The 25,774-nt window shown below is 40.3% G+C and overlaps 1 protein-coding gene across 1 annotated transcript in view; it reads left to right on the top strand.

Annotated features, from left to right (window-relative positions):
• The window catches only part of TMEM123 (transmembrane protein 123), a 44,636-nt gene that overhangs the window by 16,338 nt on the left and 2,524 nt on the right, over window positions 1–25,774 (top strand). Inside the window, exons 3-4 of the mRNA XM_012659242.1 lie at window positions 23,580–23,852; window positions 24,078–24,231. Coding sequence (XP_012514696.1) covers window positions 23,580–23,852; window positions 24,078–24,231 — 427 coding nt within the window. The remainder of the gene's footprint in view (window positions 1–23,579; window positions 23,853–24,077; window positions 24,232–25,774) is intronic.

The raw sequence follows: 25,774 nt of genomic DNA, 5'->3' as shown, positions 1-25,774 counted from the left end.
TTAGTTCATCCCTGTTAACTCCTTTTATTATACATCATAGTGTGGCAAAAGATAAAAGAAAGAGAAATAAAAGAAAAAGCAAACAACAGCAGCTTTACAAATAGTAGAATATAAATCATTTATGCCTTTCTTTAGAGTAAATTGGGTTAAAACTTTACCTTAAGGGGTACTTCTGTAGTTTTGTCATAAAGATGTGCATATTTTGTGTATTTCGCATATACACATGAGGACCTTTTCAAAAAATAATGCTGTGATTACACTAAAAAATGAGCGATCATTTCTTAATATAAGCAGATATCCAGTCACTGCTGTTTGAATATTTTTTATCAATATTTTTTCCTTTACAAATGTTAAGAAAAGGAGTAATATAAGGAACTGTATAGTATTTACAAATACAGAGAGGGGAGTGAATTTAAAAAGTTTTTAAAATGTGGGTCTAATTGGCCCACTTCTTTTACAGATGAAAAGCTGGGTTTGTTTGTTTGTTTGTTTTTTTTTACATTTAGTAAACAAGTAACTTGTGGCTCCTAAGTCTCAGGAACCGAGCTAGACTTGGATACAACAGTGAAAGAAGATGGAATCCCTGTCTTTCTAGAGATCATACCCTTGTAGTCATAAGAAACATCACAACTATGTGATGTTTTCCCAAAACCCAATGAGAAAATAAAAACAAGTCACTAACTTTGTCAGACCCGTGGGAATTCATCAGAACAGAACCTCCAAATAGAAGCAACAGAAGATAACAGGGGCAAAGCTAAAAAATGAAAAGCATTGTGGAATCCTTGACCCCACCACTCCAGAAAACCAACTATCCTTCCTCTGCTATCTCTAAATATATTGTATACTCTTAGACTAGAACGTTTATGATATCACGTGTCATTAAGGTAAAATTATGACTCCTTGGTTTTATTATGGAGGAACCACAGGATTTAGAAAAAGATGTCAGCAGGTCACCTCACTGATCTTTCTCCTAGCTGTATGAATTTTTTTTTGTTGTCGTTTACCCAATTTGAGCTTCCTTCTCTAAAATGCAGATTACATGATAATAATGCTTAACTCTGTGAAAATTACTTTGTAAACTCAAAAGTGCTTAACAGTTCTTTGGTGAACCATCAAATTTATCGGAGATGAGAAAGTGCTCAGTTTCTAATTTTTTTGCAATTGAGTTTGTTTTAGCTAGTAAATTTTCTCACAAGAGTTATAATTTTAATCCAAGTGTTGCCACAACGTCATCCTTTTTATTCACAGAACTCCCATTTTAGGAAGTAGCCTTGAGATTTAGCCATCTGTGGTAACTCTGATCCACCAAGGATAATATGGGCTTAGTACAACATAATTTTATTAATAAAGGTTACATCATATATACAGCTTACGTTATTGCTGTTTCTGAAAAGGAGAAGTTAATCTCCCTGGATACTAGGTTTGATAGAGAATGATTCTGTTTATATTTCTAGGCTCCAGACTACTCTGACCCAAAATAAACTTTAGACTAACTGCTTTAGATGCTAAGTCCCTGTAAATTTAGTGAGTCTAGCTGCATCTGAAATCTATAATCGTTTACAGTAAAAGGTGCTGTGTACCAGATGTAAAACATTTGCTTGGTAGAATGCTCTGATTTTAACAGTTTGCTTTTGAACCAAAAATAGTCAGTTGGCTTGGCACAAGTATAGTAACACTGCAGCACACACACAGGCATTCGTGTTTCATGTTTGTTAATTGTAAGGAAATGTTTTCTCAAGGCAAGAGTCAAAGGTTCATAAAGAAGCACCAAAGACCTTCTCACAGAGGAAGTCTTTATTTATTTATTTATTTTTTGAGACAGAGTCTCACTCTTTTTTGCCCGGGGCTAGAGTGCCATGGCGTCAGCCTAGCTCACAGCAACCTCAAACTCCTGGGCTCAAGCGATCCTACTGCCTCAGCCTCCTGAGTAGCTGGGACTACAGGCATGCGCCACCATGCCCGGCTAATTTTTTCTATATATTTTTAGTTGTCCGATTAATTTCTTTCTATTTTTTAGTAGAGACAGGGGTCTCGCTCTTGCTCAGGCTGGTTTCGAACTCCTGAGCTCAAACAATCCGCCCGCCTTGGCCTCCCAGAGTGCTAGGATTACAGGCGTGAGCCACCGTACCCGGCCTGGAAGTCTTTATTTTATTTTATTTTATTTTACTTACTTATTTGAGACAGGGTCTCACTGTGTTGCCCTCGGGTAGAGTGCAATGGCGTCATCATAGCTCACAGCAACCTCAAACTCCTGGGCTCAAGTGATCCTCCTACCTCGGCCTCCCGAATAGCTGGGACTACAGATGCACATCACCACTCCTGGCTATTTCTTTCTTTTTTTTGTAGGGACGGGGTCTTGCTTTTGCTCAGGCTGGTCTCAAAGTCCTGAGCTCAAGCCATCATCCATCTCAGCATCCCAGAGTGCTAGGATTACTGGCGTGAGCCACTGTGCCCTGCCAAAAGTCTTAATTTTAGAAGCTTCCAGGTTGTACACCGAAACTTGCCTTTCAGTACATAGTTTCATGTAATGTTCCTGCTGACATAAGTTAAGAAGTGCATTCTGTTGGAAAGAAAAGAAACTGAAGAGAAACCATCAGCATAATTATGAAGAAGAGAAAAGAATAGGAAGAAAGTAGATAATCAGCGCAGATTTAAATTTTGTATTGTTAAAATTATTTGGTTGCAAACAACAGAAACCAACTCTAGCTAACTTAGGTAAACAAGGAATTGTTGTACACATAGTGGATGGATCACAAAATCTAAGGAAGAAAATGGAACAACCTGCCCTAGTGCAGCTAGGGACTTCAGGAATAGGAATTAACAGCAGATCTCCATGGGGGATTGCCATCCAAATGACTGTCAACTATTTGCCATCCTTGTGTATACTACTAGTGTCAGATTCCTGGGACAATCCGACTGGCCTGATTTGAATCACATGCCTATCCATTGACAATCCCTCCAGACCACATGGGATGAGGAAGGGGTGGTTCCCTGAAGGAAGAGTGGGAGCTGGGCAGGGGAAAAAACAGCAGGTGTTCCCTGCACCAGCCACAGAGCCAGATTAGTAGTAATAATGTTGCCTGGCTCACAGTAAGTGGCCAATAATTATTATTCTCTTTTCTCTTTGGAAACATCTGCTCTTGTCAGCTTTGTATCCTATTCATGTATGAGCTGTAGCAAAAATGCTATGCCTCTATTGAATTGGAGATGGATCATTTCCCGGGGATCTCAGATTATCTTTTTCAGTTAGCTTTGTAAAGTAATTGTCCACATGGCCATTCAGTTTCTGATACGAAATTAAATTAATCTAGGGACGAATAAACACTTCTTTAAAAATGACTTTTTTATTGTGAAGGAGAGTATGTGTTAAGATTAAATCGTACAATAGTGTATTCAGGATAAAAATAAAGTTTGTTAGGTCTGAAATACCTCAAAACATCCTGAACTAAGGAAAACCTTTAAAATTAATAATAAGGATTATTTTTTTTCTTAGTTAATATTAATAACAGTAGAATGACACTGCCAGCAAGGGTGAGGAGGTGACAACTCCAGCTTCTCTAGACTCCATGCATGGCCTGGTGGGATCACTTTTCTTACATGCATCTCATTTTTTTCCTCCAGCAAGTTCTTGTCCTAGAAGTGCTTTGCCTGAAAATTATTATGATAATTTTTATAAGGTATATGAGGGCTATCCAGAAAAGTATCCAGCCATGTAATACGAAAAATTATATTAACAGTGGCTGGATACTTTCCAGACAGCCCTCATTATGTGTATTTTCTGCATCTCAATAGAGAGAACGTACTCTAAGTTAACTGGCAGAATGTTTACATTCGAATTCTCTTTCTTCAGAATTTATACTCCCTGTTCATTCTCTCCCGCTTCTGCTTTCTCCCCTTGTTCCTCATAGTTCTTGGGCATGTCCTACTTCAGCAGAGACCTGGGGCCTCTTTTATGAAACTACATAATCAACAGAAAGCTCAGGGAACAAGTCAAGACTAAAGACAGTGATCGAGTTCATTTAAATGTGGTAGGATTGTATTTGATATTAAAAGGCATGTATTGTTTAAGAAATTAAAAGCCAGTTGTGAACAACAGTTCTTGTCAGCAAGCTAGCCAGATATGGAGGAATAGATACGTAGAGTGTGTCCCAGCCACAGACTGGGCTGTGAAAAAGAGAACCAGCAAAAAAACCCAAAATAACCCTGCAGCTTAATTTCAGAGCTTGCTTCTACAGTAGACAATGATACATTCATAATTAGAAAACATTGATTTGGTTTGGCAACATCCTGACTGCTATAGAAGATCAAATAACCGATGTATATGCCTGGACACAAAATGTTCTGTCAACTAAATAGCCAGTCATGGATTTTGATACATAAATAGGGGGGAAACCAACTCTTTAAAACATTAAGCCACATGCTCATTCAGTCCGTGTCTTTGTATTCTAGTAAGTAAATTTGCTTTCGGTGTTAGACAGCAATAACAAAGGCACACCAAAAATCCTTGCATACCTTATTTGGTTGTAAACTTTAAGGGTTTTTCCATTGTTATGAAGTCAAAGGCAATTTTCATAACTTCCTTGAGATAGCCAAAACTTAAATAGCAACCTCTTTTAAGTAGGGATGAATTATTGTAAAGAAATAGATCCTAGATAATTTTCCACTCACAGGTTTTAAACTTTTCATTTGTTTTGTTTTTTTAAAGCCCCTTGTTATATGCGCTTTGTAAATCTAGTTAGCTACAAAGCAGTTGACCTCAGACGAGGTAAAGTTCCTGGGGAAGTCCAGTGCCTTTAGAGAGGGGGACAATTTTACTTGACTTTTACACTCGTTAGAAGTAACTAAAACTGTTTCAGTGGTTCAGTTGAAATTGATTATAGATGATAGATAGTAGAAAGCTTTTTTACCTTGGAGCAATAAACATCAATATCTATTATGAGTAGGAAGAGAATGGAAAATAAAACAGACAACTAATTCCAACACACAGGGGTTTTGTGAAGATTCGTTGAGGTAGGGCTTTGGAAATTATAATGAGTGTTGCAATGGTTAATAAATACTTTTTGGCCATTATAGCTTTTTAAAATTATCTCCTATTTTGACTGATTTGAGTTTTCATTAGCTTTCCTTTTTCTTATATAGTTAGAGGGAAAGGAATTATGGTATGGCCTTAAGATCTCTGTGCCTTGGCTTCCTTCTGCCACTACTTCATAGGATTGTTGTGAGGATTAAAGGAGTTAATATAGGTAAAACACTTAGAACAATGCCTGGCACACAGTAAGTGCTATTGTTAAGAATGATCCAAATACAGTGATCAGGAATGGAGAGGTCAGTTTTGAGGGGATACTAGAGTTACTTAGACACGAAAGCAAAGCTATAAAAATCCAGGTGACCTTCCTATCGATATTTAATGATAATTCTGCTACATAAGCCTCTGATATTCTTTTGTTATAGCCACTCAACAAATGTGTACTTTGTACCTTCTGTGTGTTGGGCATTGTGCCAGGTACTGTGGGAGCTACAGAGACTTAACTGGACATGGATACCACCCTTTGGGTGCTTGCAATTTAATTGGAAAGCTAATAAGAACAAAAACAGCTATAATAAAAGAGCAATATGCTAAGTACAGTGATAAAGTTGCAAATAACATAAGTGAGCACTTAGAAGAGGGAGAGATTACTTGCGGTTGGGAAAATCTTAGAGGAGATAGCACTTGAACTAAGTCTCAGTGGATATGACTTTCAGAAATGAAATGAGGAAAAACAGACATTGTTTTTTGTCAGTATCATTGGAGGACACAACATGAGCAAAGGTGACGGGGAAGGAAGTGGGTCTGTGCTCGGAAGAAGATTCAGGCCATCTTTATTTGCGTGTTGTAAAATGGTGCTGATGGTGGTAATAACAGTGGTAACCATCTGTTGATTGTAATGCTCTTACCAAACATTGTACAAGGTATTTCATCCTTGTTATTGCATCCCATGAGATGAAGAAAAAGTTGTGCAGAAAATGTGCCACAATTTAAGCACAAGACTGGTTGGCTCAAAAGCCTTGTGTTTCTTCTTTCTAATGTGCCTGGCTCCCTCTTGAGAATCTCAAGCAATTGGACAGATAATTAGACATATATTAATATATCCTACCATCTTGAGAGTAGAAGTTGATACAAATTTGGATATTCTTCACTTTTACTTGTACATATTCAATAAACAGATTATCTGCCTCTTCCAGTATTTCCTGGAAACCCCTGATAGAAACATATTTTTGTCTTTCACCAAGTCTGTGTTTCCGGAAGGGTTGTTCGGTGGGCATGCAGCCGGTGCAGTGTTGGATGGTCTGGAGGGAACGCTCGTTCTGGCTGCAGTGGTTTGAGGACTCACAGCTACAAGCATGGAGCCTCTCCCTTTTCATTGTCAGATAAATACATCAAGTTTGAACTCTTAGAATGGAATTCAGGGCCTTTTGTGCTCTGGCTCCACTCACTTCCTGAGTTTATTTTCAAATCTGTAAAATGGCAGTACAAATACTCCGAAATACCTCAAGGCTTATTGTGAGCTAAAATAAAATATAAAGTATGTGGAATACTTTATAAACTATTCACTGCTTTATAAATATTGTTTTATAATCATAGTCTTGTGAGGCAGTTGCATCCTCCCAGGCTTCTTTCTAGACACGTAGGGATCTTTGTTCCTACATTCGAGTGGCTTCAGATTGCTCATGTTAGCATTTGTTTCCTTTTTTCTGACAGACTCAACTGTCATGTCTTTGTACTGGCATTATGCCTCCCTCTAATAGCCCACTCCTCCCTCAATTTGCTGCTTTTAATCAGCAGTCAACTAGGAGACCACATAATAGAACTTGTTAGCAGTGTGTCTAAAATTAAAGTCATTTTGTTCTTTTCTTTTACAAAGGGTAAGAGATTTTTATTTAATCTCAATTGGTTTAAAATTATTTTATATTTATTTTTTTTAAAAAAATAGGCTTTTAAAAAAATTACAGAAGTTAAGCATGCACTTAATCTTTCAAGTAATGCACAAGCATGAAAAAAAAAAAAAGTATCCTGTCCTTCCCTCTCTTTCCCTTCCCAGTACCTCCCTAGAAATTTAATCACTGTTAATTGAAGTGAATATACAAAACAGGCATATGCATAATGTTCTGCAGCATTTTTGACTGAACTATGAATTATCGATTGTTTTTGAATGTGCCTAGTACATTGTTAGTTATTTATTACTGCATAGCAGAACCCCAGAACTTGGTGGTTTAAAACTAGTTGTCTCATGGTTCCTGCGTGTCAGGAGTTTGGTAGTGGCTTAGGCTGGGGTCAGATTCGAGGTTACAGTCGTGAGGCTTATCTGGGGCTAAGAGGATTCACTTCTGAGGTGACTCCCTCAATGGCTGGCTGTTGGTGGGAGGCCTCAGTTCTTCTGCACATGAGGTTCTCCACAAGACTGCTTGAGTATCCTCTCCCGAGAGAGCTGGGTGGAAGCTATCCTTTTTATGACCTAGCCTTAGAAGCCATATAGCATCACTTCTGCCCTGTTCTCTTTGTTAGAAGAGCGTCTCTAAGTTAGGTCCACCTAGAAAGGAAAATGGAATGAGGCTTCACCTTTCAAAGGGAGGCATATCAAAGAATTTATGGACATATTTTAAAACCACCACAGTAGGTGTAGCTGTATCTCATTCATTTTTGTGTTTGTGTTATGTTCCATAGTATGGATAGACCATAATTTCCTTAACTATTCTCTCATCAGTGGATATTTTTACTCTGCTAAAGAGTGCTACAGTGAACATACACATATACCTTTAGTAGCTTGAGCTAGGATTTAGCTAGATTCCTAGAAGTGGGATTGTTGGGTTCTGAGGGCCCAAGGGGATAGATCTCTCACAAGTAAAAATCTAAATGTGTACAAATATGTTTTGCCTGTCAGCACTGTTCTGGGTACATTGTTCAGAAAGGTGTTGGACTTAATCATTGCCTGTGGTTAGACTCATAGAAACATAAAGCATCTTAAAACATAACTCTTAGAATAAAAAGTTTACTATGAGGAATGAAATAGAGCTATAGAAGTCAACATGAATGACGTTCATAAACACATTGTTATGTGCAAAAAGCAAATAACAATGTATTTTGCATGGTGTTATATAAAATATAAACATGAAAAGCGGTATTATGCTGCTTAGAAATAGTGTGAAATAAACATAAATATGAGAATAATAAACCCTAAATTTAGATGCTGGTTATTCTGAGAATGCAGGCAGTTGAGGAGAGGCAGATTTCAGGGGATTTCATAATTGGTGAAGTTTTATTTCTTAATCAGGTTGGTGAGAACACAGATGTTTATATTACTGTTTGCACTTTTTTTATGTTTTCAGTACTGCTTAATAAAAATTATGAGTGGCTCTTGATTTTTAAATTTAAATTTTAAAAAATCTGAGAAGGTTTTATTTTACCGTCAACGTTTGTGATGAAGCACGTACATTTGTTAATTTGTGGTGATTCTAGGGTAGTGAAGATACTCAGTGGTAAAATTCGTACCTTATCAGGACCTATTAATACCAAATATGGCAGACTCTAGTATTCAGGTGGATTTTCATCAGGAAAGAGTAAAATAGTGACAAAAGCACCAGTCTCGAAGGAGTCCAAAAACCTGTGTTAAGGTGTCTTCACTGCCATATCTGACTGCAATTTGGCACATTAATTTAACCTTCTAAGTCAGTTTTCTTATCTGTAACTTGGGGGGAACAAACCCACCTCTCAGAGCTATTATACAGCTCATGTGAAATTTCTTAAAAATTAAAAATATGAAAAGCACCTAGCACAGTGATTATACACAGAAAATGCTCAATATTCTGCTTTCACTGATCACTGCCTTCTTGAGTCTGGTACCATTTCTAACATTAAACAAGGACATATTTTTAGTAATTGGAAGTTTGTGTTTTTCCTTTGTCTTGCAAGAAAAAATGTTCGGTATTAAACATTAAATTTTCTAGTGCCTTTACACAATGAATTAAAATTCATTGTGTGTTTACTACTGGATACTAAACTGTACAGTTGTCATCTCTGGGGATTTCTTTTGTGCTGACATTTGAGCAGACGGTTTTTTTGCTGACTGCTGAATATCTCTTTGTTGTGGTGCGTTGAGCTTGTTAATGACCAAATTCTTATGTGGCAGCTGCACATTACACATGCTTATTCTCCATGTTTAGACCGTACATCTTCTGTAACTGAGTGACAGCACCACCTGCACAGCCTTTCAAGGTTGCAAATATAGCTCTAATAATGTCGTTTCAGAATATTTCAGACACGTTTTCTCACACATTTTAGCCCTGCTGCGACAACGGAATGATATTTAAGAGTATGAGAAGTCGTCGTCGTTACTGTTTTATGTGGATTTTACAATGGAGACAGATTGGTAGTATTTCTTATGTGCATGTTTATAGAACATGGAACATCAAGGGTGTTTGGTACATACCCAGCTGAGGTTTGTGAAATACTTGGAGTACTTCTGAGCAGGTTTATGCTGTGATTTTCTTTACTTAAAATCTATTTATGCACTAGTTTTTTTCATTCTTAGCCAGCAACACATTTAAGGTTAGCATTGGAGCAATGACACATTCACCTGCCTGTCCCAACCAAAGCATCTCGACTTTGTGGCACTGCTTTTTGTGACTGGTAGCCTAATCGTGATGAAGTGCAGGACTCTTGACCAAACTGCCTAAGTTCAAATCTTGGTTTCTCCCCTTACTAGCTTGTGACCCTGGGCAAGTTACTCAACCTCTCTGTGCCTTAGTTTCATCTGTAAAATGAGGATGACAATAACAGCTGCTTCCTAGGGTTACTAGGAAAATTGCTGATGTTTATACAATATTTAGAACAGTGTTTGGTGCAGAATGAGCACTGTTTATGTATTCGTTAAACAAGTACTGGTGGGACGGACAGATACCTGTGGAGCACACAGGACTCAGCTTTGTGAGCCCGTTCCAGGCCAGATCTGTGCCTACACAGTGGAAGACTTTCTGTTGTCCTTTCAGTCTAATTAGTGATATGAGCTGGTAAGGATAGTGAGGAACATAAAGCATTAACAATGATGCTTTCCCTTTGGCCAAACCTAACCAGAAGCCTGGCGGGTAAGGGAGCCTGTCACTGCAGTCCGCAAGTGTTGCCTCTCAGGGCAGAGAGCCGACTGGACAAGGCCGTGGGGGAGAGGGATCCAGAGGGGCAGACAGTTGCTAAGACAGTGTCTTAGTGCATATTTGTATGTGGTACAGATGTAATGCATGTATTGGTACGTTCTTCTATAGAAAAATAATTCTTTTCCATTACCTTCCAGTATATTTCCTAAGTTTCTACAGAAAGAAGTTTGGCCTCAGTATATACATGGAATAGAAGATAAAAAATCCTCAGAGTTGCTTAAAGTGTATTTCCAGCATTAATATTTCAGGGTATAAAATAAGGGCAAAACAGTTCATTTTCTACCCAGTCCAGAAAAGCCATTCGAAGCATGGTAGAAATATTGAAGAGCTGATTGATAGAATTGATAGTGCTCCCTCTCAGGTAGAAATGCAGACAGAACTACCCCCCAGTCTTAATACTGTATACTTCTAATCCATACACTAATGGTTTCTGTTCGTAAATAGATAAATTAAATTCTCCTTTTAGATTAATAAATCTCTTCTTCATTCAGCCATCTTATTGTTCTTCTAGTAGAGACTCATTGAGCTCACTCTGATATTCATATCTTCCAGGGTAGGGAATGCTGGTGTGGAATATATTGAATAAGAAAAGTAGTTAAAAGGATGCTTTAAAAGAGCCACTGTCTAATAGAGTGGACACACACTTGCTCTGGGAGTTTAGGTGGCTAAGAGCTGATGGAGGAGGAGACTTTCTAAATCTCTCAGTGATTTGTTGCTAGAGGACCATTTAAATCTCCCCCTGAGCCTTGAGAAGGAGGCTGTCTTGCCTCATGCCATTGGATTAATTCCGTGTCCAGGTATACAAGGTACATGATTTAACTCTGGTTTGACAGTTTATGTTGGTAGCTAATAAATACTTATTCAGGACATGAGGAAACAAGACGCTTATTAAATTGAAAGCGTATTGGAAAATTTTTGTAGCCTTCAAAAAATGTCAAGTTATGTTTAGTAAATTCATATAGGAGAGCTTTGGCTTGCCTGTGGTTGGGGGCCAATTCTGTTTGCTTTTTGAACTTTTGAATTGAGTGAAAATTTGCTGATATTCCCTCCCCTTTGACAGCTAGCAAGTTTACTTTTCCCACATTTACAAAGCAAGTTCAACTTTACCCAAAACTCTGGTGTAGGCAGAATCTTAAAATGACCTCCAGTGACCCTCAACTTTGTATAATTCCCTCCCCCTGTGAATATGATGAGACATCATTCTTGTGACTGTTATCTCATACGGCAAAAGTGATTTTGCAAATGTAATTGAGGTTACTAATCAGTTGACCTTAAGGTGAAGAGATTAGCTGGATGGGCCTAACATACACATAAGCCCTTTCAAAGCTAAGAGCTTTCTCTGGCTGATGGCAGAAGGGGAAGTCAGATTCGAAGCTTGAGAAGGACTGAACAAGCTGTTGGTGGCTCTAGAGATGGAGGGGGCTGTGTGAATGCAGGTGTCCTCAAGGGCTGCCATCCCCAACCCCCAGGCCGTGGCCTGTTAGGAAACGGGCCACACATCATTGCCTGAGCTCCGCACCACACCCACCCCCTTCCCCAGTCCGTGGAAAAATTGTCTTCCGTGAAACCGGCCCCTGCTGCCAGAAAGGTTGGGGGCCGCTGCTCTAGGGGCATAGAGCAGCTCCAGCTGACAGCCCGCAAGAAAACCTGGACCTCAGACCTACAGACTCAAGGACCTGTATACTGCTGGCAACCTGAATGAGCTTAGCAGCAGATTTTTCTCTAAGCCTCCAGATGTGAGCCCAGTCAGCACCTTGATCCCAATCTTTGTGAGACCCTAAGCAAAGACCCAGTAGAGCCCACCTGTACTTTTGACCTACACACTGTGAGATAATTAACAGTGGTGTTTTAAGCCACTGAGTTGCGGCAATTGGTTACACAGCAATAGAAAACTAATACACAATTCTGGATCCCAAGTTGTTCTTAGACAAAGCCCTGGGTCTTTTTTTTTTTTTTTTTGATTTCAGATTATTACCGGGGTACAAGTGTTTTGGTTACAAATGTTTGCTTTTTTACTGTTTGAATGAAAGTTATAAGTGTGCCCATCCCCCAGACAGTGTGCATTGTATCTGTTAGATGTGAATTTACTCATCCCCTTCTCTGCCCTCCCCCCTGAGCCTGGGTCTTAGAAACTCTCCATCATATTAAAGTCCTGTTAAGCTTAAGGCCAGTAGATCTCCCAGGGAAGATGTCCCCACTCCAAAGCTACCCAAATGGAGGTGCTCATCCTAACTTACAACCTTTATCATTTATACAGGGGTGGTAGTTTTGGATCACTGTGTATCCCATTTTGTTAAAGGGCAACCGTTTACACTAAATTATGGATCCTTTAGTTTTACTGTAGATTCCATCTGTATGTCCACTGCTTACGGGCTTGGGCCTTTCACATGAATGTTTTACTACAAGAGTTGACAGATACTGAGCACCCTCATTCATCTCTTGACCACTGTTGTCGCCTGTAACACCTTGTGGAAAAACTCTTTCAGGAGCAGTACAGAAGGTTTACTATTACATGGATGATTTTAGCCTTTGACTCTGGTTAAGAATGAGATTATGGGCTAACCTGCTTGAGGTGCTCATAAAAAAACAAAAAAACCCCACACAACTGTTTCTTAGTACTAATGCAAGAGCCAAAGCTGAATGGGGCCTCTTGATGGTTCAGACAACAATTTATAGTTGAGTAAAACAGGCGTATGTCTCTTGCTGCATCCCCACCTTCTCCCTCTTTCTATTAAAAATGTTTCTTCCTGATTTTGTGCCCTTCAGAAGAAATTAAGTGCGTGCTTTCCTGTTAGAATAAATAGGTAAGCACTCTCTTTTAGGTAAATGGCCTCATTTTATCATTGTTTGGGAGTGGTCATAATATATAACTGGTTCTGCCAGAATGAACAGCTACAAATAAATGGTTTTAAAATCAAAGTAACTGCTTTTGGTAGATGCCTCCCAATTTTGTAAATGGCTTATGATAATAATCCTACACAGCAGTGCTCTCAGCCCTGGTGGCACTTTGGAATCACCTGAACTCCACCCTAGACGGTTGTAAATGAGAACACTGGGGCGGCATTGACAGTTGCTTTTCTGAAGCTCCCTGGGGACCCCTGGGTGACCAGTGAGCAGCTGGGGCAGAGAATGACTGTCATACAGTAAGTCTCCCCATCCAGAGGTCTAGAACTACATTTCACAACCAGCTTATCTTGGAGAGAACACCAGGGAGTTAGTTATACTGCTGTAAGCTACGTACGCTGTAGGTTCTTTGCCCGAGAAAAAAATTCGTGGCCAAAGTGAGTGTTTGCTAGGCTAAAATTATTGTGGTAATGCTTTATGGTGTAGGATCACAAATTCTTCTGTTAGAGAAGACTCTGGTAGTGTATAATTTTTATATGTTTGATTCTCACAGGGACCTTTATAAACTATTATTATAATATTAACACTTATTAAACAGACCAACAAACTATATCAGGATTTGGCAGTTTTTCTGTGAAGGGCCAGATAGTAAATATTTTTGGCTTTGGGGGTTGTATGGTCTCTTTTTTTTTTTTTTTTTTTTGAGACAGAGTCTCACTCTTTTGCCTAGGCTAGAGTGCTGTGGCGTCATCCTAGCTCACAGCAACCTCAGACTCCTGGGCTCAAGCAATCCTCCTGCCTCAGCCTCCCAAGTAGCTGGGACTGCAGGCATGTGCCACCATGCCCAGCTAATTTTTTTTCTATGTATTTTTAGTTGTCCGATTAATTTCTTTCTAATTTTAGTAGAGACGGGGTCTCACTCTTGCTCAGGCTGGTCTCGAACTCCTGAGCTCAAACAGTCTGCCCGCCTCGGCCTCCCAGAGTGCTAGGATTATAGGCGTGAGCCACCGCGCCCGTCCTGTATGGTCTCTTTCACAGCTACAAATCAGTTGTCATTGTGTCACAGAAGTGGCCTTAGTTCGTAAAAGAAGGAATGTGGCTATGTTCCAATAAAACTTTATTTACTAAAATAGGTGGTGACCCAAATTTGGCCTGCAGGCCATAGTTTGTTCGCAACCCTGACCTCTGTGGTCTTTGAACATAGGATTAAAGCCTTCTAACGGGCAGCAGACAGTTGATTCCTGTATCACGGGAGTGCTCGAGTGCCACTGAAGGCTCTTTGAAGAGAATCACATTGTCTGTGCCCTTGCCCCACCTCTTAGGAAACCCATAAGAACTGGGGGCCTGTGAACATCTTGCTCTGGGTTGTACCTCCAGTGTCTAGCACACGTCTGGCACATAGTGAACTTCCAGTAAACGTTTGTTGAATTAATGCACCACACCACACTTCCGCTAAATTGGGTTTCTTTCCATTCTCAGAACTCTACCCTTGCATGTTCACATCCTTGTACAGTTTCCTCCACCAAAAATAACTCTCTCCTTTTCTTCGTCTTGTTTACATCCTTTTCAGCCCAAGACCTGTTCGAAAGTCACCTCCCCCATTCTCTTCCTCCTTTGAGACTGGGTTATTACAAATGATACAACTCCAAACAGCCAAATGGAAGGCATGTAGGGCAAGGTATGGGGGTGGGGGGGTGCACAGAGCTTCCATACTGTCTCTGGGAGCACCACCGTTCTGCACCTTGATGTGTTCACCAACCTAGAAGCTCATCAAATCTCAGTACAAGAGTTGGGGGGATTTTTTTTTTTTTTTTTTTAAAAAGAGACAGGGTCTTGCTGTGTTGCCCAGGCTGGAGTGTGGTGGCATGCTAGCTCACTGCAGCCTCGAATTCTGGGCTCACGTGATCCTCCTGCTTCAGCCTCCCAAGTAGCTGGGACTATAGGTGCTTACAACCACACCCAGCTAATTTTTAAATTTTGGGGGGAGTGGAGGTGGGATGGGAGGTCTCCCTGTGTTACCCAGGCTGATCTTGAATCCTGGCCTCAAGCAATCCTCCCACCTTGACCTCCCAAAACACAGGGATTACAGGCATGAGCCACGGTGCGTGGGCTCAATACAGGAGTTTTTATAGAGCTTAATGTCCAGCCCCCCTCTCCACTTTTCCAGAGGTCAGTAGGTGGGGCTAAAAGATCCAACCCTCTAATCACTCGGTATTTCTGGGGAGGAGCCCCATCCTGAGTCTATCCTAAGGGCCCCACCCTAAGTCACCTTATTGGCAAAAAACTCAGATTTGAGCAAAAGGGGCTCATTATGAATAACAAAAGACACTCCCGTCATTCAGGAAATTCTGGGGGTTTTGGGAGCTCTGTGCCAGCAACTAGGGACAAAGACTAAATATATGTATTATAACACACAAGATGTAATGATTTTTTAAGTAACAGTACAATTAAAGAGTTTAGAATAATGAAAAGTAGGTGTTCAGTAAAAGGGGAGATGCCTGGGAAGGAGGCGAAAATCGAACTGGCCCCTGGCGGGCCATATTGTAACTGTATCGTTTCCTTATCTTCCTTGCTGGACCACCAGCTCCTCATGTGGAGGAGGCAGTCTTGCTCTCCGTTCTTGGTGTGCTCTTGGCCAAAGAATGACGGGACACACCAAAAGCAAGGCAAGCATGAAACGAAGTTGATTAAAGGAGCAAGATGCAGGTTTACAGAGCAAGACCCCTTCACCACAGACACCAGACGGGCCCCTTGTCATAACAAAAACACTCTTGTTATGGTCTGGGGTCTTGTTTTATAGTGTCTGCTTTGGGCCCTCCCTGTGGTTCAGATGTCACCGCCGCACCACTCTGATGGACAGTTAAGGACATGATAATTAGCCTTAGGTTACTATAGGTCAATTTCCAAGTCCTGTTGTGCCGGGGCTGCCTGGCCTGCAGGCTGGGGGTGTACCTGCATTCTTTTGCAGACGGGTAGGGCGTTCCTCCTTCTCAACCAGGTGTGGCAGTTGTTCAGGGCAGGATCAAGGGTGGAGCAGCACCAAGGGGTGGGTGCCCTTGTCCTTCTTCCCAGGTGGGGCAGTTGCTCAAGGCAGCACCAAGGCAAGGTGCCCACCTCACTGTCTGGCTAACGCTGGCAGGTAAGGATTGAATCTTTTCTCTCTTCAGAGCCTCCTAGCATCGTTCTTGGCTCTCAGTAGGTACTAAAGAGGTGTTTGGAAAGACACGATGGAGGGAGTGAGCTGCCAACCTAACTGGAGTGTGTCAGGGAGGAGTAGCAGATAGAGTGAATTCTGTTCGGTGAGAAGTGAGGTTGCCAGGATAGTAGGCTTGGAAGGTTTGAGTAGGAGCAGAGGAAGATAATCAGTCTTTCCTGATGCCCTGTGACTCTGATTCATACCTGTTTTGTAATTAGCAGGGGTTACTTATTGTGGGTTGAGTCTTGGGAATGGAATGGAATAGAATGGGCAGTACCTATGGCAAAAAGCATAAGGAAGCCTGGACATTGTCTACACCTGTGGTCCCCAGCCTTTTTGGCACCAGGGACCAGTTTCATAGAAGACAATTTTTCCATGAACTGGGATGGGGTGGGGATGGTTTTAGGATGATTCAGGTGCATTACATTTATTGTGCAGTCAGACCTCTCTGCTAATGAGGATCTGTGTTTGCAGCTGCTCCTAGCCTCACTGCCTCAGCTCCACCTCAGATCATCAGACGTTAGATTCTCATAAGGAGCCGCAACCTAGATCCCTCACATGCACAGTTTACAGTAGAGTTCGTGCTCCTATGAGAATCTAACGCCACCGCTGATTTGACAGGAGGCGAAGCTTATGCGGCGATAAGAACGATGGGGAGCGCCTGTAAATACAGAGGAAGCTTCGCTTGCCTGCCACTCAGCTCCTGCTGTTTTAACAGGCCACAGACCAATGCAAGGCCTAGAGGTTGGAGACCTCAGGTCTACACCATCCAGCCGAACCTGCCTGTCTCTTGGCAGTCTCACTGCCCTGAGCAGCTGTGCTACTTCGCTGACTCCCTGGTCAGCTTCTTTCCATACATGGTGGGAATGAACAGGGTCTCCCTTCAGACTGAATTTCCTTAGACCAGGACTGCAAATTGCTTTGACTGCGTCTTTCAGTTCTCGCGAGAGTAAACAAATACCCTGTTGCTGTTACTAGAAGATTTAAGTAGAATGGATGATAGTTTAACGAAAATGGGTTAATAAATTTACTGCAGAAATACTGTATCTTACTTTAAGACTCCATAATTGTTATTTTCTGTGATCACACAGACACAATTGTTTTTCCCTCTTGAAGTTTTAGTTTTCAAATTTGTAAATTTAGGAATTCATAAAATATCTGGTTTTCAAAAAATGGGCGTTTCTGAATAATGGTGAGACTCTTACAAAAAGCTCAGTTTTTTCTTAGATTCTTTTTTTGAATCTGGGTTTGTTTAGGTTTTTTTAAGATAGATTTTTTTTTTTAATCTAGGTTTTCAGTTCTGTAGATTTTTCATCCTCAGGTAATTTGAATTCAAAAGAATTTTTAGAATGACTCTGCGCAATGAGGAAAGGCCTCTTTGCTTTCTAAATAATGAATGTTTCTGGGATTGCGTTGGTATTTAGCTGATGGGGTAAGTTTGTAAAATACTATTCTTTTTTTTTTTTTTTGAGACAGAGTCTCACTGTGTTGCCCGGGCTAGAGTGCCATGGCGTCATCCTAGCTCACAGCAACCTCAAACTCCTGGGCTCAAGCGATCCTCCTGCCTCAGCCTCCCGAGTAGCTGGGACTGCAGGCATGTGCCACCATGCCTGGCTAATTTTTTCTATATATTTTTAGTTGTCCAAACAATTTCTTTCTATTTTTAGTAGAGACGGGGTCTCGCTCTTGCTCAGGCTGGTTTCGAACTCGTGAGCTCAAACAATCTGCCTGTCTCGGCCTCCCAGAGAGCTAGGATTACAGGCGTGAGCCACCGTGCCCGGCCCTGTAAAATACTATTCTGTAGGAAAGTTATGGTTTTCATGTTTAAAAAAAAATTCCCAGAAACCCCACACTAGAGTCGTTATTCTTTAATTCACTCAAGCTGCAGACCGCGCTTAGAATCACATACACCTCAGAGTAATTCTGTGGCACCAGAAATTTATGGTCCATGTCTTATATAGTTCACTATTTTTGACAACTATAATAGGAAACGCAAAACTACTACTGTCCTATTTCAAAATAACTGAGATTTTAAAAACTTGGATGTATATTTTCAACTGTGGTTTTAAGTGTGTGATACCCTGAGGAAAACAGAGTGGCAACCCTAACTTTGTAATATTTAGGTTAAAGGAAAAGAATGGCATGGAGATACTTCTGGACTCAAGGTTATGGAAATAAGGAAAGTTATTTCAACACAGTGGAGTTCTACAAAGATAGTTGGAATAAATCCAGATTGTAATGAGTACTTTTATTTGTGTTAGAGAAAACAGACTCCTTCATAATATCCCTGGCCTTGTTGCAATAAGGTAGATGGCTGGTGTTACTACAGAAAGGTCTGGGCATCACTTTTTTCTTTTTGGCTATTTGTATCGATCAACTGAAAATAGCCCAGTAGCATCCTCTTCAGTGGGATGTTATGCAGATGGTGGTTACGATCACCATGGATATGGGAGCTCTGACAGTGCTACTCCCCAGCTCCCGTCGGGAACTTTACGGTGCGGCTCTGAAGGGGAGTTACATTTATTGAGACTAATAGTTAAAAAAGGAAATTCATTAAGCACCTCTACCATAGCAGGCACTGTGCTATGTGCTCAACGCACATTATCTCATTTAATTCTCCCAAACCCTTACAATATCACTAATTTATAGATGAGGAAGGATAGTGAATCTCAGAGATTAAGTAACTTGTCTCAGGTACTCGAGCAAGTAAACGACTGGGCTGATCCAGGCCTTGGAGCTGGGACTCACTGTGCTTGGAAAACATCACGAGGCTTGGTGAACAGCAGAGCTCAGTAAATAGAAGGTTTAATTCTATCATAGGAAAATTAGGCTGGAGGGATGGTTTTACTAAAAAACAGGAATGGAGAACTGATCGGACTGCATGAATATTTTTTTACAGCAGTGTCAAACATCACTCACATGCACGTGTGCGTTCTTTGTCGTCTTCAACACTGCAGCTGCTGGGAAGGAAGGTGCATGGAGGCCGTTACTACAGCCCCTCACTTCATTTGTCCCTTAGTTGTGTTAGTTGAAACCAGAAGTTAAGATCGAGAAGTTCTTATATCTCTGATTGAAACCTATCGAAGATCTCAGATTTCATTTAAGTAAGTTTTGAGAGTGCTTCGACAAGTATTTACTGACTTAATTCATACATAGTGATTAGTTTCAAAGATCTGTAAAAGAAACCAGCTCGCTACAGCCACTAATGCCAATTATACAATTGCACAGAGACATATTTTGTTATAAATGAAAGAAAAACTTTAAAGGTGGGTATAACAATTTGCTAGGGCTGCTATAACAAAGTACCAGAAACTAGATGGCTTAAACAGCAGAAATTTACTTTCTCACAGTTCTGGAGGCTAGAGGTGGAGATGAAGGTGACAACAGGGTTGCTTCTTTCCGAGGGCCGTGAGAGAGAGAGAATCTGTTCCGTGCCTCTCACCTACCTTCTGGTGGTTTTTGGGCAGCCCTTGGTTTGTGGAAACATCACTGTGATCTCTGCCTTCATCTTTACGGAGTGTTCTCCGTGTGTGTGTCTGTATCTGTCTGTCTATCTCCAAATTTTCCTGTTATAAGGACACCAGCTGTAATGGATTAGGGCCTACCCTAATGACTGACTTTAACTTGATATGACCTCTGTAAAGACCCTATCTCTGAATAAGGTCACATTCTGAGGGACTAGGGGTTAGGACTTCAGCATAAGAATTTGAGGGGCACAATTCAACCCTTAACCCCGACCATGGACAACTGTGTGTCACGTACACCCTCTGGCTGGTGGCTCTGCCCTCCCACCTACACTAGCTGGTGTTATAGGTAGAATGTCCAGTTTGTTGAATATGTTCTGTTAAGAGGGTGTAGCTCCTGTCCAGGATAATACCCAAACAATGAAACTCAACAGTGTGATTGAAATTGGAATTTCTGCCCTCTGCCAGCCCAAACCTGCCTCAGGCTTCGAAGCCTGCAGTGGGAAAAGTGGATGTTGTCGGCTTCCCTCCTTGTTCTACCTCTTCTGCCCTTCACATCTGCTGTTTGTGACCCTCACAGAATCAGGCCTAGAGGCGTAAGGGACAAAAGCCATTTGCTTGATGGCTGGGATGCTTTCACTTGGCACAGGTGCCCTCTGGATGGCAGATGCGTGGCTCTCATTGGCAGGTTCCTGGGGGTCACCTGCCAAGCCTCCCCTGGGCTCCTTCAATGCAGCAGGCCTCTCCTGCGGTTGGCCCTTGCTCTTGTGCTCCACCCCTCCGCTGGTTATCCCCACCCCCCGGACCATGCTGTCTCTGGAAGCTATCTCTTTAAGGCAGTGCCATGCCAGCTGTCTTCCGTGGGGTCTGGTTTCGTTTTGTGGGAAAGGAGAACGTTTGCTGGTAAGGAGGTAGAGTCTACTCCCAGTGCGGCCTTTTAAACTCAGCTAATGGGTAGACAGAGCTTAGCCACAGTGTCTCACCTTTAGACTTGCTTTTCAGGCTTGAGTCAGATCCTAGTTTCTATGTTTATCTAAGTCCAGGAGATACTTATCCAGCTTTTCAGGTAGTTCCTTTGAAGCCTTTCTAGGTTGGTGTGAAGTGAAGGGGTAGCATTCTCCTCTTTCCCCCCATCGACAGAGGTGGGAGTGAACACACTGTGTACTCACACCCCTTCGCAGCATATGCTCTCAAGACCTGTTCAACTTCAGCTTGTCCGAGGCAGAAGGAGACTGAGTGGCTAAGAAGGGCAGAGTCAGATAGGGCTTCATCCTTTGCGAGTCCCGCATGGATGGTCTGTTTCCTCTGCAGGTCTTGACTTTGCCTCTCCCTGGAGGTGTACTGGTCACTCTCTGAACAGTTGAGGGGAAGGAAGAAGACCAGACTTGGGATGGTATCATTTGCAAAGGGAAACAAATGACTGTTTACTTATATTACAGAACAAGGGAGTTGGTCATTGTACATGAGTTCTAACCTTGAAGAGAGCATCCTTGCTCGCATTGCACATTTAGACATCCAGGAGGCACAGTTTAATACAAAACTTCTTTTGCTTGTTTTGTTAATTTGTAGAAATTTTTAGCTTCATTGTTTCTTTAGCACATTTGGATTGACTTAGTGGAGAACTAACCTATTACAGCTTCCCATTTTTGCCCATGTGACTTTGTACAGTATCTCTGAAGAATGTCTAATTATAGCGGGGGCTGGGGGATCTGTCTGTGTGTGTATGTGTTGAATCCAAAAGCGGCATTGTGTTTATTGTTTCACTCTGCAAAAATTGTTCTGTTCTAAAGATATGATACAAATGCTGCTTGTTTGCTGTATTTAATTTCATTATAATAGAATTCATTCAGCTTAAAATGTGATTATTTTAATGCTAAAATGTATTACTTGTATCTCTTTAGAGAATATTCAGAATTGAATAAGAAAAGATTAGTTCAAGTTCATAGCATTTGTATCATCTACATGGATAATTATAATTTATCTGTCTATGTAGTATAAAAGTATTAATCCCTTGGCCCTTTTAAAAAATAGATAATACTCAATGGAGGAGACCACAGAGTAGAGATCCAAAGTTGAGAGAAAGTATTGGAGGAATTTGAGTGGTAAAAGCTGATATGCAGATAAGCATCACCATTAAAACCGACCTGTTTAGACAGTTAAGTCAAAAGTAAACATTGGAATCTTTCAAGAATATGTCTAAAATAGTGTGGAAGACAGGATGATAATATATGAAGTAATCATTTTTGGTGCACAACGGCAGTGGCATGCAGGGAGCCGTGAGGGCACAGGGGGAAAGGAGAGGGCAGGCCCAGGGGTTAATTCTCTCTACCTTTTGTATTTGAACATAAAGAATAAGATGGGACTATATAGGTGTCTTTGTTTTATGTTGCTATAAAAGAATACCTGAGACTGGATAATGTATAAAGAAAAGAGTTTTATTTAGTTCAGGGTTCTGCAGGCTGGAAGTTCAAGGACATGGCTCTGGCTTCAGGAGAGGGCTTCCACGCTGTGTCACAACATGGTGGAGAAGGTCAAAGGAGAATTGGATTTGTGAGGAGAAAACCCAAGGGGCATCCTGGCTTTATAACAACCCACCCATGGGAACTAATCCATTCTCACAGGAACATATCCAGTCTGGCCATTCATGAGGAATCCGCACCCATGATTCGGACACCTAGGCCCTATCTCCCAACACTGGGGATCAAATTTCAATGAGTTTTGGTGGGGACAACCATATGCAATCCATAGCAATAGGCAACATAGGAAACCAATACACCTATAAATAAACTTTGAGAGGAAATGAATACAGAGATAAATTGTATCATATTAAAGAGACAAAGATATATTAAAGATTTTGATTCCCTAGAACCTAGACAATGTATACTAATAAGTACCATAGTTATAACAGTCAGTTAAGTTGCGGAGTTACAAAGACGATAAAATATGAAATAATATTAACACAGAAAGGTTTGCTTTTGGTTATATGGGGTATTTTAGAGGAAAAAAAAAAAAACCTTTACTAAATAAAAAAAAAAATAGGAGTTTGTTTTACGGAGTTTGTTTGAAGGAGTATTGACGTGATCAATACCTACTCCTTTTTGTGTACGTAATATTATTTCATACCAAAAAAGAAAAACCCAGTTTCAGGTATGAGCTAAGGTGTTCAGTTGTCTATTTTAAATCATCACTAATGAGTCTCCCATATATTTGGCTTTTGGATTTTTTTTAAAGCTTTCAGAAATAATTTTAGAAATATCCTTCCAACTATAGGAAGTGATTATTACCAGTATGAAATTTCTAGCTAGCCACATTTTGTGGTGGTATTTTACTTCATAGTGCATTGTGGGAAGTTGGTTTTACCCTTACAAAGAACAGCTTACTCACACTCACATCCTACTAGAGGGTTAGAAACATACAGCTACTGATCGATTGTCTTCAAAGCTCCTTAGAAGGATGTGGCAGAGAACTTGTACTTTGAAAACCTTTTAAAATATTCATTAGTTTATTCATCCATTGAACTAGTATTTGTTGAAGGCCTATTATGTGATACGAAATATGTTAAGATGTGATACGAAGTATGTTAAGATGTTCAGGCACAGAGATGATTAAGACACTGCCTCTGCACTGAAGGAACTCAATCTTCTGGCTTTTATCTTTTTCATATCTTCACAAAATTTCCTAACTTTATGTAAATCTAGACGTGGTTTCTGTTGCATATTTAGGGATATTTTATTGCTGTGTGGTACAGAGTATTAATGGGATAAATATCGTAAATGCTGCTGTATTGGTTAGACTTCTTGCTTTATGTGTGGCTGTGAAAGTCCCAGTGAAGTAGAATCTTACTGCTTAAATCATAATTCCAGTTTTAATGTTTCTTGACATTATTGCAGAGAATATCCAGCACGTGTTTCCCAGCAATACCAGTAAACCTTCCAACATCACTGTGAAACCAACAACTCCACTTTCCTCAGTCGTGAGCAGTATGAAACCCACAGCAACATCTAAAACGACAACATCAGGGGTGGTCTCAACAAATATGACTTCTACCACCTTAAAGTCTACACCAAAAACAAGTGTTTCACAAAATACATCTCAGATGTCAACATCCACAGTGACCACAACCCACAATAGTTTGGTGACGTCTCTTTTCTCATCAGTAACAAGTATGTATTAAAATTGACCTATTTTTCCTATGCTGCAAGTAGTTGTTAAGTGCCACATTTAGGTGGTCATTCTATTGTGCAAAAATAAATATAGAAACTTTCTAGCCTAGATTTCCCTTAATTCCCAGTTCAGTGTTCTTACACAGAAATTCAAGTTTTAGTTAATTATTAATACAATGTTTTTTAAAAAGCACTAAAGCTCTGTTTTTGTTTTTTTTTTCCTAGTCACAGCAACTGTTCATTCTAAAGACAATAAAGGATCAAAATTTGATACTGGGAGCTTTGTTGGTGGTATTGTATTAACACTGGGAGTTTTATCTATTCTTTACATTGGATGCAAAATGTATTACTCAAGAAGAGGCATTCGGTATAGAACCATGTAAGTTTTGATTGGCCAGGGCTTCAAAAAAATTATTTCTGTGTATCTTTAATTATCATGACAAAAGTATCAGGCCAGCGTTCCTCTCAGGGATGAATAATTCATAGAGTTATGAGTTATACCCCTATTATCCCTCTCTGCCCAAAGTAAACTGTTTGTGTACAAGCTTGTGATTATAATTATTTGCAAAGAAAATGGATGTATGTACCTATAAAAAAAAATTTTACTAGTGTCAAACATATTTTACCAGACACCGAAGTTAAGCCAACCCTTTCATTTGCTTATGTCACTAATCATAAGAAATACCAGGGTCTCGTCAGGCTCTTGACCTAGTATGTCTTGTGTCTGTTGGTGATACTAAGCAGCCTTGGTAAAAACATGTTTTTGCTTTCCATGACTAAGAAAAAGAAACTGGAGAAATTCCTTTGACAGCCTCCCTCATTTTTCCTGATAATTTAAACAAGTGGTTAGTATAAGTAATATACTTTATTATTTTATCTGTGGTAAAACTTTTTAGATCAGCTTTAGCAACAAGACCCAATCGGCAAACCATGTTTACCATACACATAGCTATGTAGGTCTCACAGTTTGGGGATGTATCATCTACCAGGTTTTGTTGCCCCCATAGTCAGTCCTTTTGGTTTTTGTCTTTTGAGTCTTATAGGTTGTTTTAGTTCTGGCTGGTATAATAAATTATCATAGAGCTGGGTGTCTTAAACAACAAATGTTTATTTCTTACACTTCTGGAAGCTGGAGTCCAAGATCAGGGTAGCAGCATGGTTGAGTTCCGGTAAGGGCCTTCCTCCAGATTGCAGACTGTCAACTTGTCATTGTATCCTCACATAGCAGAAAGAAAGCTTGCTAGCTCTCTGACCTCTTCTTGTGAGGGTGCTAATGCCATTCATTAGGGCTCCACTCTCATGACCTAATTACCCCCCAAAGGCCCCACCTCAGAATACCATCACATTGAGATTAGGGTTTCAACGCACATATTTTGGGGAACACAAACGTTTGGTCCGTTACACGTGTACAAGAGCCAGTTCATTCTTTTGATTGTTAATGTATATAAGAAATGTACAATAGATGACCGTTTTCCCAAACTTTGTGGGTTAATAGTTGCTATACACATGTGTTCTACACAAAGTTCCTACATCAAAAACATTTGGGAAATGGTAGATTGAATAAAGTAAACTAAAACTGTTTAGTATAAGACTTCTCTGAGCTTTTGATACACTGATGTACTTTATGAATTTCCAGGAGGGAATATAGTATGAACTGTTGCTCAGATTTTTCACTGAAATATTTATTGAATGAATAAATTCCCCTTCCCCCCTTTTCAAGAGGAGCTAGTATTTATTATCTATCTCTTGGAACTAGTATTGTGCGGAATACATTTTTGGGAAATACTGGAATAGGCCATTGGGGGGAACCTTCCAGTTTTGACACTAGATATAATTCAACATTTATATGTAAAAGCAAATTATACTTCTTAGCACTTTTTTTTTTTTTTTTTTTTGAGACAGAGTCTCACTCTACTGCCCTG

This window comes from Propithecus coquereli, unplaced genomic scaffold (assembly GCF_000956105.1).
Source record: "Propithecus coquereli isolate 6110/MARCELLA unplaced genomic scaffold, Pcoq_1.0 Scaffold6, whole genome shotgun sequence".
NCBI classification, from domain to species: domain Eukaryota; kingdom Metazoa; phylum Chordata; class Mammalia; order Primates; family Indriidae; genus Propithecus; species Propithecus coquereli.
The sequence above is the reverse complement of the archived record's forward strand: the minus strand, read 5'-3'. Positions and strand labels throughout refer to the sequence as shown.